The sequence below is a fragment of the Spermophilus citellus genome (assembly GCF_964194105.1).
Source record: "Spermophilus citellus genome assembly, chromosome: 1".
NCBI classification, from domain to species: Eukaryota; Metazoa; Chordata; class Mammalia; order Rodentia; family Sciuridae; genus Spermophilus; species Spermophilus citellus.
Window position 1 is genome coordinate 175,637,822 of NC_138182.1, and position 15,040 is coordinate 175,652,861.

The 15,040-nt window shown below is 34.8% G+C and overlaps 1 protein-coding gene across 1 annotated transcript in view; it reads right to left on the minus strand.

Moving 5' to 3' along the window:
* The window catches only part of LOC308646759 (uncharacterized protein), a 546,497-nt gene that overhangs the window by 280,956 nt on the left and 250,501 nt on the right, over positions 1-15,040 (minus strand). The window contains exon 4 of the mRNA XM_081290128.1: positions 6,259-6,378. Coding sequence (XP_081146254.1) covers positions 6,259-6,307 — 49 coding nt within the window. The 5' untranslated portion in view covers positions 6,308-6,378. The remainder of the gene's footprint in view (positions 1-6,258; positions 6,379-15,040) is intronic.

The window sequence follows — 15,040 nt, forward strand, 5'->3', positions numbered from 1 at the left end:
ATTTGCATGTGCATCAATCCAAATATTCAGTTTAATCACATAAAGCAAAACAAACTCTCCTTAGCCATAACTGGATGCACAAAGTGACAAACACGCCAACCTTAGAACTCTGGCATGGATTAAAGAGCTTCAAGCTGCTGGTCGCTGGCTTTGGCTCCCTTCTGTGCCAAAGACGTGAGCAAGGTTGGTGCTCTGTTTTGACCCGACTAAGTCGCAGTGTGAGAAACAAGCATATGTGATTCAACACAATCCAGGATAAACCAGCCTCAATATTAAGGAAACTTACATTTGAATTGGACAATAAAATAAATACCACCACCTCAGGCCTGTGCCACTCCTAGTCTTTCCACAAAAAAGCAGCATCCAAGGCAAAGACAAGGCGGGTCTCCTGGACATGGGACCAGCGCGATCACACAGCACCTCCTCCCTATAAGAGCCTGAGCTGAATTTATTGTTTGTTAATTGTTTTAAATTTTTTAATAATTTATGATCAAACAAGGAGCGTATTTTCACTTTTCACTGAAACCTCATAAATCAGGTAGCTTCTTTGGTGCAGAAAAGTTTAAGGGACACTGGAGGGACAATGGAAGGATTTGCTCTATATTATTTCAATTTGTCAGTTTTTTAAGATCACAAAACTTACCCTTTGAAATGGAGAAGGAAGAATGTGGAGAAAGAGGAAAGCAAGAAAAGGAAAACCAAGTGCTATTCACTTTGTGTTCATAAAATTTTAAGGAGAAAGGAAGATGGAAGGCAGTCATTTCTAGGTGATATTTATCATTTCTGAGTACAGAACTTCTTTTGAAACTGATGACAAGGACTTTTTTTGTCATGGACTTTGGGGTCACTAGCCAGTGACAACCAAAGTCAGCCTTTAATCTTAAAAATTAAGCTAAATACAATTCTTGGTTTGTTTTGTTTCTTTTTTTAAAAAAACATGGTTTCCACCCACTCTCTTTTATTTGTGTATGTATGCACATGGGTACACACAACACAATTTAAGGAAACCACAATAAAAACTAGGGATTTGGAGCAAGGCAGTGAGCTGACTGCCAGTGAGATGCTGACACAGATTCTTGCTGTGGTCTGCAAGTCTTCACCTTGGCTTCTGCCTCTGTGCCCCTCACCAAGAGGGAGCCACGGGGCCCCATTCACATAATGCCAGTCTCTCATGTCAAGTTTTCCCAAGAACATGCAGAAGTGATTACCAAAGCAGGTGTTATGACTGGTAGAGTCACAGACAAATCAGGGCTTCCTTTCAGGAGATGTTGAATCAATAAAGCATACTGTTCAACCCAGGCTGAGAAAAACACCTCAAAGTAACAGCATTTGTAAAGGTTAATCAATTCAGCTAATTGTAAATGCTCTCAATTGTCAGTCCCTAAGCAGTCCCTTCTCTTTGTAGCTAGTAATTCACTGTGGGATGCGGCAGCTCGAAAGCAGAAAGCAGAGAAAGAGGGGAAAGCAGTCAAATTTCTCATTACTCTCTCCATGTTGTGCTCTGTTGGTGTCTGTAAATGTCAATATATTTACCAGAGGGAGATAGCCTTTTTTCCCTACTAGCACTGTGTTGTCTCCTTCATTATATACAAAACAAAGTAAAGAGCCTAATTATCTTGGGTCTAGGCAGATGGGAAGGAAATCAGAGCATTGATCTTTGGGGTGATATCTTCAGGCAGTTCATAGGACTAATATCCTGGGCAGGGAGAGGGATGGTCTTTCACCAAAAATAATAAGAAAGTGATGTCTTATTCACTGCCCAGAAATGACTCAGGAAAAAAGACTTCAACTCTTTCCTCTCCCCTCCTGCCATTTCCCCAGTAAGAACAGAACCATTCTGGAGGGTTTTATAAATGAGGGTCTGTGGAGATTACAGAATAGAAACAAATTGCATCAGGCAGAAAAACACTATGATGAATCTAGCCCAAAATTATAACCAGACTCTGGCAAGGAAAGCAAACCAACCACTTTAATGGAACCAGGAATTCCTGTCTTTCCATGAAGCTTCATAATAGAGGGGCTCATATTTCCAGGCCACTGGTGAGTGTTCTGTTGGGGGACACAGAATGTCATTTGATTATATAAATGCTGGGGAAATTCTAGAAAGCAGTGACACAGGATAAATGAAAAATTGTTCCAAGAAAAGTCACGTTCCTTTTGAGATCACTTATACATTTCCTCTGCCCTTTACTTCTTGTGTGTGTGCATACATACGATATTTCATTTTAGAAAGTTTTATTTCCCTGTCATTACAAAGCTTAATCTTTCATATTTAGAAAATAAAGCAAGATACAGTTGTTTTTCAAGCAATATTCATATAAGACAAAAATGAAGATAAGAACTCTTTCAAATGTTTCAGTACATGGATAGTATTTATAGCAATGTATGTAATAACAACTTACCTTCACCCATTTATTATACCTCAGAATTCAATGATGTATGTAATTTCCCATATTGAAACGTGAACTGCTGGAACAAGCAGTCAATTTCCTTTTATTTCATTTGCACCTCAGTAAAATGTAAATGTCTTGTCTTTGGTGGTAAAGCCTTGAGGAGCTAGCAAAATTTTAAAATGTAGAATGAATCACAATATATTACAAATACTAAGCTTTCAACAACTTGACAAAAGAGCATGCTTATATTTTATATATCTCAGTTTAGTGTTATTAATCAAAGACATTGTAAAATTCTAACTAGATCTATCAGAGGCCTTGTGTTCCTGTCAAACACTTTTATACTGCAGGTTCATTAGGCAGTACAGTTAGACAAATCAAGGGACTCAGTCAAAGCATACAGTCTTGTTATGAACTGTATCAGAAGGGAAAAATAAAAAACCTAGAGAAGACTTGGAAGACAGGGATTGATAACTGGCATGTTACAAGTTGTCTTATCCCCAAATATTTTGGGATAATGCCAGCTCTGTATAGGAATACAGCATGTTTAAAGTCAAGTTGAGTGATGCATTATAATAATAATGGTGAAGAGTCAGAAAATAAAATTTAAGTGCTCTACTGGAATACACAGAAGGAATAGTTTACAAGGGGAATTCTGCACTCAGAACAAGTTCATCCATCCACAAGTACACTTAAACATACCATATTAGCCTTTGAAAAATGAGAAACTAACAAGTTCACAATGTCCAGAAATTACCTCATCCACAGAGAAGATGCATGGGAAAGACCTCAATAGTACTCTGGCTTCTGTCCATCTACTTTCCCTCCTCCTTTTTCTAAGATCTATTTCACTTATTCAACTATGCCATTTCCCCATAATTTCAAGAGAAAGTTCCTGGCACCCTTGAAGATGTTGAGAAATGAGAGTGAAGTTCCCAAATGAAATATTTCAACTTTCCAAGAATTGATATACCTGTTTGAGTTTCAAGAACTAGACATCATGCAAGTAATGAGCAAAGTTAACAAAGCAAACATCTTCAGGACTCTATTATTTTATCTCATTTAATGACTCTGTCTGAGTACGTGTTACCTTTATCCCCAGATATATTCATTCAGAGCCCACAACCTTCTATACATAATGCAGTTTTCTTTCCAGAAGATAAATTTTTATATCAGTTTAATAATTTCTTGAAGTTATCCTAGAGTATTGCTCAACTTGCTTCTAAATTAAAGCACTTATTAAAAAACTTTGAAGCACTCTCACAATTTTAAATCACTGTGCACACAGCAATTTAAAATTACGGGAGCAGTTTTATAAGCACTTGAATTTGGAGGTGATCAGAGACCTGAAAATGTGTAATATAGAGTAATTTAAAATTATTAGAGTACTTCACATTTTTTATAAGCTCTTCAGCTGGGAAGTGTCCGGGTTCTAACATCTGAGACTGTGTAGCGAAAAGTGAAGTACTTCTCAGCCTGAGATGATTCACTCCATTAAATCAAACTACTTTAATAATTTTAAAGTGATATACAGTGGGCATGCCCAGATCTCCAAATTTACTTTTAAATTAAAAATATTTTTCACTTCCGACCTACAAAAGACATTTATGTGATAAAGCAGCAATTTACACTTTCAATTTTAAATATCAAACTACCCTCTTGCTTTTATAGTAGTTTTCCCTTGGCAAAAAAACCCACCAAAATATTAAAAATATTTCTTTGCCATGAAAGAAAAAAAAAATTGTACTAGGAAACTTCAACAACCTAGTTGTCTTTGAAAATACTTCCATGTTAAAGCAAACTTTAGTGCATCGTGTTAGGAGATATAACACTTTACAACTGAAACAATGAAAAACTAATATCTCAAGGGAGTTATAAAACCTTTTTATTCTTCACTAAGAGCAGCTTTCTTGCTACCTAAGAAAAATGGTATTAACTCTACCATGTCTTCTGAAGACCACACTGACCTGAAACAAAATCATGTGGTTCCAATAACATGCTCCCATCCCACCACTGAGTTCAAAGTAAGGACAACATTAAAAAGCATGATATGAATACACTAAATATACATTCATGACATGTACATTTGACAAACACCACCCTCGGATTATTCAGTTTTGTGACTGTTTTGCTATTTGAAATATTATACTTTCTAAAGCATAATAATAGGGTAGAATTCTGGCTTAAATTTATTATTTTCACTCATAATCAATTAAAAGGGATTCTAATTGCCTTGTAGAATAATTCAATTTTTGTTATACTTAAATGTATTACTGAATTGATATTTGCATTCAGGATAGATAATTTAAAACCTTGTTCTGTCACCCTATGGAAACATAATAACAACTCAAATTACTAGGGAAATGACTATAAAAATCTTTCAGAAGTTAGAAAAACATCTTTTTCTCTTTACTACTCAGTGTTGGGAAGTTACCTTTTCTCCTCTCCCCCTGTCCCACATCCAATGCCCTATTTAGTGGACGTCTCACTGCAGCCAGTCTAGTAGAAAGTAATGACTTCTTTAACCATAGTTTGAATATTATCCTATAGGAGAATTGATCTGGAGAATTTCCCAGCAGTAATTCACCCCTATAGAAGGGTGTGGGTGCTGTCTGCCCTGGTTCTTATCACAGAATGAGGCCACAAAGCACATGTGCACTGTTCGATTTAAATGTCCTTTTGGTTTCCAATGAAACTGTCACAGCCCCTTCATCTTTCACCATAAATGCCACCTGTAAATTAAAGTCTTTGGGTAGAAGAAGAGGCAAGAGTTGGCTTTAACAAGTTCTCTCTTAGAGCAAACTCTTTCATTGAGAGAGATGCAAGGACATCCAGAAAATCCAAGTGGGCTTATTCTGAGGGCTGTTGTACTAACATCTTTAACTTCAAAGGCTAGACCTTAATGCTGAACATGAAATTGAGACATATGACTAGACTGCTCTTTAGAGAAAGAAAAAGGGATTCTCTCTAAAGGTGGAATTCACCTTTGGCCCAAACTCTTGTCTGAACACTCTCTGCAACAAGTATCCAGTGTTTTAGTGAAGTGACAATAATGGACTCAAAGGATATTTCATATTAAATATTCATGTGTATACTAAAGTCAGGGTTACTGTCTCTATGGAAATGTCTCTGAACGTAATAGTAGTTTGAACATAACTTAAGCCTCTATGTCAAAAACTTCAGAAGTTATACAATATCTGCTTCTATATAAAAGCATTTGAATTCAATGACATTTGCATTTGCCTGTACATTATACTCAAATTGTCCTGGTTTTCAAGTTATTTCCAACAAAAATTATTCTGGAAAAGAGACTAAAAGAAAACTGTCCTGGCATAGAAATGTGTCAACATTTAGACAAGTTTGTATGCACTCAGTGGAGTCACTCATTTGGCTATAATGTCATAAGAGTATATAATTACCTGAGATATTAAATTGTAATAATGCAAAAACCCTCTATATATTCATGTCTGGAAACTAAAACAGGTTTTCAAGGAATTAAAATCTAAATAAGTAATCATTAACTGGAAGATATAAAGAGATGATGAATTTGTGTGTGGCTCAATTGATGGGGAAATTTGGATATAAATGATAGAAAAAAAATCTCAAGGGCATAACTAAGGATTCGTAAGATAGTTAAAGGATGCGCCAATAATTTCTTTCAATAGTATGTGGGTTGACAGAAAACCTCTAAACAAAATTCTTGCTACAATGAATAGGTAAAAAGTAAGTCAGGCAATTATGATACGATGGATTTGAAAATCAATGTGGATATTTCAAACCAAGTGGCTATTAGATAGAAAGCAAAAAAAATGTAATTGCAAGAATAATATCAAAGAAGACATTTTGATGAAAATATAATACTCACACATTCTTGGGCTACGCAAACATGATGAAACATGACAGGCATGGGACATTTGTCAATGGCTCTGCTCTGGATCTGTCATTGTATTTTACTGTAGTAAAATTATCGCTGCTTTCAGGATCCCTGTGTAAAGGGTGAGAGAAGCAATATTGGATGATGCCAATCTATGAGTCTCCTGTGTACAACGTTGACTTTAGTACTGAAACCAGGGAGATAATATGAGAATCAAGCTTTTGTACATGCACTTAAAGACCAATGTGCACTTTTCAGATAAAATGTTATTAATTCCTGTGCATTTTCCTGCAGCAGTACCTATACCCACTTACATGAGGGTACTCAACATTATTTCATCTAAGAGCACTGCTAAGTAAACAGAAATTTCATGAACACTGCAGCCATTTTAAGTAAATCTTTGCCTAATGATATGAAATGCCCTTTAATTCCTAATGCCTGCTGCATGAGATAATCCATTTAAGTGAAAGAACATGTTTTGTCAGACTGTGTGAGTCTGACAATTTTTTGAAACCAACTAAGCCTTTTGAGACTTGAATTCCATTTGCTTCAGGAAAAAAAAAAGTGGATTTCTGGTTCAAAGGAAAAAATGCTTAGAAGCCATATTTGAAAGGCACATAAGGGGTCTCACACATCAAATAGCTCTTAGAAAACAACATTCTGATGAGTTAAGTGTAAATTAATTAGAAACATACAGATTGTTTTACCCTGGTGTTTGACAAAATATGTTTGGAGTTTTCATGACCCAAAAGCATAGTAAAGCAGTTCAAGATGTTTTTTGAAACAAAGATATTTGTTTACTTCTGGTGACCTTTTTTTTCTGGCTAAAAATATCTGATAATCTACTGTTAAAGAACACTGGGAATCAGACAGGTATATACTTTTGAGTTCATCAATATATGTAAAAGAAGATATTTCCCTATAAAGACGCCAGTTAAGTCATTATGAATTATTTCAAGTCTTGTAGTGAGCTTGTGAAAGGGGTAACATCACTGAGATAAGCATTAAGATATCGTCACTGCATGTCTACGACAAGAAATGGGATAGACCACTTATGTAGAGGTGCTGTGACTGCAGATCCCTGCTGGTATAGTCTTTCTACAGAGCTCCCTGGATAATACTGGATTATGAAAATTAGGCCAGAAAACCTGGTTACATAACTGTCAAGTGCATGTATCCCATTTGCAGGGAATTGCAACTAGTCAAACAAATAAAAATAAATGAAGGATTGTGGAAATATATGCAGAAAGTAGTTTCCTATATTACCATCACTAGAGAAAGTACTTTAAAGTATTACTATTAACAAATATTTATTGTAATTTATTGCAATTACTTCCCTAAATGGTGTTAACACATATTAACGCATTAGAATTCCTGAAATAAACCTACCACTAACAAGAAAAAAGAACAGAAAAAACAAAGTATAAAGCACTACCTTTTGTGTATTATGCTAAGTGATTTATTTTTCTTATTTGTCCAGCTAGCAAAAATAAATTTAATAATTTAATAAATTAGGATGTCTCATTTTAAATTGAGCAGAGAGAGATAAAGAAACTGGTTAGAGCAGGGTCCCTAAAGAAAGTACCAAGGCTACCCACGAAGACAAGTTACCAAGCTCTACTGCTTCAAACTCTGTTTAATTCTTGACCACATATGAGGATTAGCTGATTCATATTTTCAGTTTATTCTAAGGACTTCTTAAAAAATTTTCTTTCAAGGTCCTGATAAACTTAGACCTTCCCATAAGAATGGCAAACTTTAGAGGAAATCTGAAGTTGATTGTATAGAAAAATTATGCAATCATAGTTGTAATTTATAGCACTGCTCAAACAAAGGGTCATCACTAAGCTAGCTAAACTATTTGGGATATGTTAATTCCCTGGAGCCACGTGTATGGAAAAACCTCCAAAAGATTTTATTTTTAAGTCTACACTTTGAAGCTGATTTTAGAGTACCATTTCTTAACACATTTGGCTTGCTGCATGCCCAGGGAGACTTGGCTGCTCAGATATGTGTAATACAGTTCTAAATTCTGTCAGAATGTCACATATCTATTCCTTTTGCATTTCATGGCTTTGCATTCCAATTTTGGTTGTGGGAGATTTGGAAGCGAGAGATGACAATGAATGAATGTTTGTTTTCCTGGGTCCTAGAGGCTCTGTGTGTTCAAGTGGATATATTCCATCACACAACCTGCCTCAGCAAAATGAAGTCAACATTCAATATTTTTCAAGAAATATTAATTGATGATGATTACCCCTCTTTGAGACACGTATAACAAAGCTTGCTATTTGGGATGCAAATTGAGGAATGAGATCAACTAAAAAGTTTCCCAGGGTTTTTATTGTTCTTTTCATTCTAAAGTGTCCCTTTCTTTTGCTAAAACATTTCCTGTACCCTTAAACACATTGAAAAGTTATACTTAATCCTCATAATCAGGGTTAAAAAAAAAAAAAAAAGTTTAGGATGACCAGTTTCCAGCTTGCTAACCGAAATATTATGCATTTGCTTATTCTCTTATGAAGAAGAAACTATTACACACACAGATCAAAGTGATACCTAAATAATCCCAAGACAATGCAGAATAAGGGTTCCAATCATGAAGCTCTGAACAGGACCAGAACATAAACCCTTGTAATAGCATAATCAATTTTATCAGTTTCTTAACGAGGTTGGAGTGTGAACATCATTTAAATCAGTAGTCCTCAAACTTCACAGTCTCAAGAACTCCAGACCTCCTATAAAGGAATTAAAGTTCCCCAGAACACTTATGTTTATGTGGATCATATGTATTGATGCTACTATATTAGAAATTAGAAGATGTTGTTTAGCTGCGGACCCAAATTTAGTATGACATGGTTTTACATTTTGAACTCATGAAGCTCAGTCAAAAGCAGCTGGATCAGGCTGGGGATGTGGCTCAAGTGGTAGCACGCTTGCCTGGCATGCGTGCGGTCCAAGTTCGATCCTCAACACCACATACAAACAAAGATGTTGTGTCCACCGAAAGCTAAAAAATAAATATTAAAATTCTCTCTCTCTTTAAAAAAAAAAAAGGCAGCAGGATCTTCCTATTTGTTTTTGCAACCAGTCCCCTACAATGTCAGATGTCATGTGGCCTCTAGAAAATGTCACTGTAGAATCAGAGAGAAAGAAAGAATAGAAAAGGTAAATAAGATCTTAGCATTATTAGGAGAAAGCATTGACCTGGCAGACATTCTAGAAAAGTTTCAGGGACCCAGACTTTACTTTGAAAACCTCTGGGCTAAAAATATTGCGTGTCCAATATATTTATATGTTTATTGCCATGCACGTGTCTATTGACATACCACCTATAGATATAACTACTCTGGTTAACAGCTTACTAACCCATAGACAGTTCATTTCATCCTGTAAGTCAAACATTCTACTGTTCATTTTTTTTCCAACTGTATAAAGTCTATATAGTGCAAGGTTTCAATTCCAGAATGTCAACAAAGATACACAGATCACATGCCAGATGGAGACCTAACAGAATACTTTTCTGACAATACTAAATATTGTATTTTCACATGAAATACTACTGTTTTCTAATAATTAAGTCATTGGAGTGAGCAACATTCTGTTTTATAGCAGGGGAAGTGAACAGAGAGAGAATAAGTGACATAGCCAAGTGCCATAACTAATCTGTGACAGAGCTAGGACAGCTTCCAGCCCAGTGCCTCTTTCAGGTTTCTCACTAGGCCAACTCACCATGCCAAAACACAGGGCGAGAAATGAAAATCATTGTTGGGGTGGTATATGATTTCTTTCTTTTTATTTCTTCATTCTGCCAAATAGCTGTTTTGCTAAGTATGTGGTCAGGACTTCTATATATATTATTTTTGTGAAATTTTCTGTTCTAATATTTTGAAAATGCTTAATTTCACTCTCTGACCTTACTTTTTCTCACATGAAAAGTGTGCATCAAGATATCATGATAGCAGGGCTAGGGTTCTGGCTCAGAGCACTTGCCTAGCGTGTATAAGGCACTGGGTTCGATTCTTAGTACTGCATATAAATAAATAAATTAAATAAAGTCCATCAACAATTAAAAGTATATATATTTTTAAAAAGATATTGTGAAAGCTCCAGCAATAACACTATCTTAATAAAACAAGCAGCACAGAATCTACAAATCGAAAAGAAATAACACCACCAAAGTAGGCAGATTTGTGAGAGTACTTTGGATTTGTTCAATCATGTTAAATGGATTTTTTTTTGAAGGCAGGAGCTAGTGATGCTTGACATCCTAGGATATTGCAGAGAATCGTCCACAATAATGCCTGAACAAATCTGAATTGTCTCATTGATGGTCACATGGGTGAAAATCTTGTTTATGATTTTCTGATCCTGGATATAAGCTTTATTTAACATATAAGTAAAAGATAGCTTTTTAAAGTTTTATTTTATTTTTCCAAAAATGCAAGTATCATGTAAAGGAAGACTGTACTTTTATCTGGAAGTTTACCTGGAATGACCTGCTGAGTCAGAAAACCACACTGTGGTGTTAGTGATGCCATAATAGTCCATGTTCACAGCTGTCAGGTTCATGGGATTCTACACACTGATGTGAGCATTCAGCTACCTCAATGGATCCTCAAGTACAGAGACACATAAGTATTTACATACACATTGAAATAGAGGACTATAAATAATTTTCTACATTCTTCCCTTGTATTACAATTAAGATATTTTATCAATTGTGTGTGTATGTAGATAAGTTTTATTATCTATTCTTTTCACTGTAGGATAGCAGAGGGACATCCCCAAATATGTATTTTTAATAGAATGTTGTGTCTGATAATATCAAAATCAATAAGTTAATTTCACTAAGAAATCTAACTTTTCTTTGTTCAAAAGTTGAGAGTACTAATAGATATTTCTCAAATTTTGATTCTTACTGAAAAATTATAGTCCCTCCATTTGTGCTAATAGAAATGTGAACATAGCTTACAACATTTCTGACTGCAGGGTTTGATATGTTGGATTTCTGTAGGGGGTGGTGATAATATCTTGGACTCATTCCAAACAGAGTCATAAAGCTACATTCAGCCACCTAAATCATGCAGCCTCAAGTTCCTCAGTCAAAATCTCACTAAAGAGATCAACAGGAAGAGTAGAAAGATGGGTAAGAGGAGGCAATGCAGAATTAATTCTTTAAAAATAATGTTATGTACATATATAAATATACTACAGGGAACTTCACCTTTATGCATAGGTAGAAAAGCCAATCAAATATAAATAAATAGATAAGCAAAAGGAAGTCTAGTAGAGAAAGAAGAATGGGAAGGGGAGTGTGGAGAGTAGGGAGGACGGAGGAATAATGAACTAAAATTGAATTCCACACATATATGAGTTTGTCAGGATAAACCCAACTACTTTTGTATAATTATAAAGCTCTTAAAAAAACTATTGTTTCTACCCTGCTTCCGATACCATCACCATATACAAAGGTTCTCTCTTCTTTTCCCACTATCATAAAGATATTATTGAAAACATTACTGATTAAATGGGAGTGAAGCAATGACTTCTACTTTTACCTGAACACTCTCTCAAATATTATTCCTTGCAATGTGTACCCTACATTCAAAACTGAGCATTCTTTTCAAACATGAATGATCCTATTTATAATTAAATATCAGAAATTTAGTTCCAATGACAAATGTGTGCCTTTTAACAAAATGAGACAAAACTAAATAAATGGAAGTTTGAAAATCCAAATGAAGTTTTGATCAAGGTATTCTACACAACAACAATTATGATGCTTATTTTGCTATCTGTACATAATGTTTTTCCATGGTGGCTTTCCTGAACCATACAATTACATTCAAATGTATTTTTATGCTCTCTACAGTCAGAGATTTATTTTGAAAATTGAAAATAAAAATGATTTTCCATAATTACATCGTTTTCCCCCCTATGGAAGATACAGCCTTTTCTGCTCACTGTTTTGAAAAAAAAAATTCTCTGAATCAATACAACTTTCATGGTTGGGAACTGACTTACTTGATTATGTTAGGAGAATATGTACAGTGCTGGGAACAGCATTTACTTCTCTGGCTCCATTAGTTTTTCAGCTATGGTTCATTAACAGTATATACCATTAATTTAAAGTAAGGCCTGCACTAATAATGACAATTGATTTCTTTGTTTAATTTCTGTATAACCAAGTGACACTCTCTCCCACAAACCCAAATTGAAAGTTCCTTTGGGACTTTGAATTATATCTTTGATAAAGGTTATGTTCGATAATCTAACCTGCTTGATATTTTTCTCTTTGCAATACTTAAAATAAAATCTTAGCTATGTTTTGACAAAAGATGAATAATTATTTTGAAAAAGTAAAATAATGCACATGAATTTCCCTTTCAACTTGCACCAATGTCCATTTTATGATGATCTACAATATCTGTAGAAAAAAAAATTATTACTATTCTTCTCTGTGTCCTAAAAGTAATATTTTAGGGTATCAAATACTCTCACTGAATACATTTGTTTTGAACTAGTTGATCATTTTTTCTGCTTTAATTTTTTTCAACTATAAAACAGATTGATAACATCCTAAAAACTTTTGAAAAACACATACATATGAAAACCCCCAATTGTTAATCTGACTATATATCTCAACATGCTTAAAAAAAAAGCTACTATTAAAAGAAAGTCAAGTTCAAAATCCTTGAATCCAAATCTTGCTCACTTACAAACTGGATCATCTGGTCCAAGTCATGACACTTTTATTTCTGCACAAACTATTGTGATTAATAACATATATTCTGCTTTACCCAAAGGGCATTTTAAAAGATCAAATAAGATGACTCAGATGATTTTCAAATCACAATAATAAGATGATGAAAGAAGAAACAAATATATATCAAAGACCATGATATGTTTTCTGGAATTTTGAATCCATCACCGTGTATTTCTAAACAATCGAAATTACATGAGCCTCAGTAGAACATTGAAAACTAAACAAATTCACATTTACATGACTGTCGTGAGCAGAAAAGAAGATTAACTGCAGGACTCCTTGGCTGCAGGAAGTCCCAAACAACATAAATTCATTCCATTAGCTGTCTAAAAACCAGGGTCTACAATAATATCATGGACCAAAATAGACTGGTAGACCAATGGTACAGAATAGAGGACACAGAATCTAACCCACATAACTACAGTTATCTTATACTAGACAAAGGCACCAAAGACATACATTGGAGAAAAGATAGCCTCTTCAACTAGTGGTACTGGGAAAACTGGAAATCTACATGCAACAAAATAAAATTAAACTTATATTTCTCACCATGCACAAAACTCAACTCAAAGTGGATCAAGGGCCTAGGAATTAAACCAGAAACCTGAGCCTATGGAAGAAAAAGTAGGCCCAAATCTTCATCATGTCAGATTAGGCCCCAACTTCCTTAATAAGACTCCTATAGTGCAAGAATTAAAACCAAGAATCAATAAATGGGATGGATTCAAACTAAAAAGCTTTTTCTCAGCAAAAGAAAAAAATCAGTAAGGTGAATAGAGAACCTACAGAATGGGAGCAAATCTTTACCACAAGCACATCAGACAAAGCACTAATCTCTAGGATATATTAAAAAAACACTTTAACACCAAAAAAACCCCAAATAACCCAATTCATAAATGGGCCTAGGAACTGAACAGATACTTCTCAGAAGAGGATATACAATCAATCAACAAACACATGGAAAAATGTTCAACATCTTGAGAAACTTGAGAAATGCAAATCAAAACTACTCTAAGATCTCATCTCAGCTATCAAGAATACAAACAACAATAAATGTTAGCAAGGATGTGGGGGAAAAGGCACACTCATACATTGCTGGTGGGACTGCAAATTGGTGCAGCCAATCTGGAAAGCAGTATGGAGATTCCTTGGAAAACTTGGAATGGAACCATCATTTGACCCTGCTATCCCACTCATCAGTTTATACCCAAAGGACTTAAAAACAGCATACTACAGGGACACAGCCATATAAATGTTTATAGCAGCACAATTCACAATAGCTAAATTGTGGAACCAACCCAGATGCCCTTCAGTAGATAAATGGATAGGGAAACTTTGGCATATATATATATATATATATATATATATATATATATATATATACACACACACACACACACACACACACACACACACACAATGAAACATTACTCAGCATTAAGAGAGAATAAAATCATGGCATTTTCAGGTAAATGGATGGAGTTGGAGAATATAATGCTAAGTGAAACAAGCCAATCCTCAAAAAACAAAGGCCGAATGTTTTCTTTCATATTCCTGACTCATAATGGCGATGGGGGGTGGAGCATAGTAGGAATAGAGGAACTTTAGATAGGGCAAAGGGTGGGGAGGGAGCAAGGGGGTAGGAATGATGGTGGAATGAGTTAGATATCATTACCCTAAGTACATGTATGAAGATATGAATGGAGAGAAAATACTTTGTACACAATTAGTGACTTGAAAAATTGTGCTCTATATGTGTAATATGAAATGAATTGCATTCTGTATAACCATGTATAACAAATTAAAATAAATAAATAATTTTTAAAAATAAATAATAGCTATACCTCACCAAGTCTGTATTTTTGTTAAAATTTCCTCTTTTATTTTTATTACCTACAGTAATTTGCTGGGTCTGAAGGCAAAGGTGAGCCTTGTCCCTATATGCATGATTCTAACAACATTAGTTACAATCATGACTTTGATTATTACTGTACAGGTAAGCCC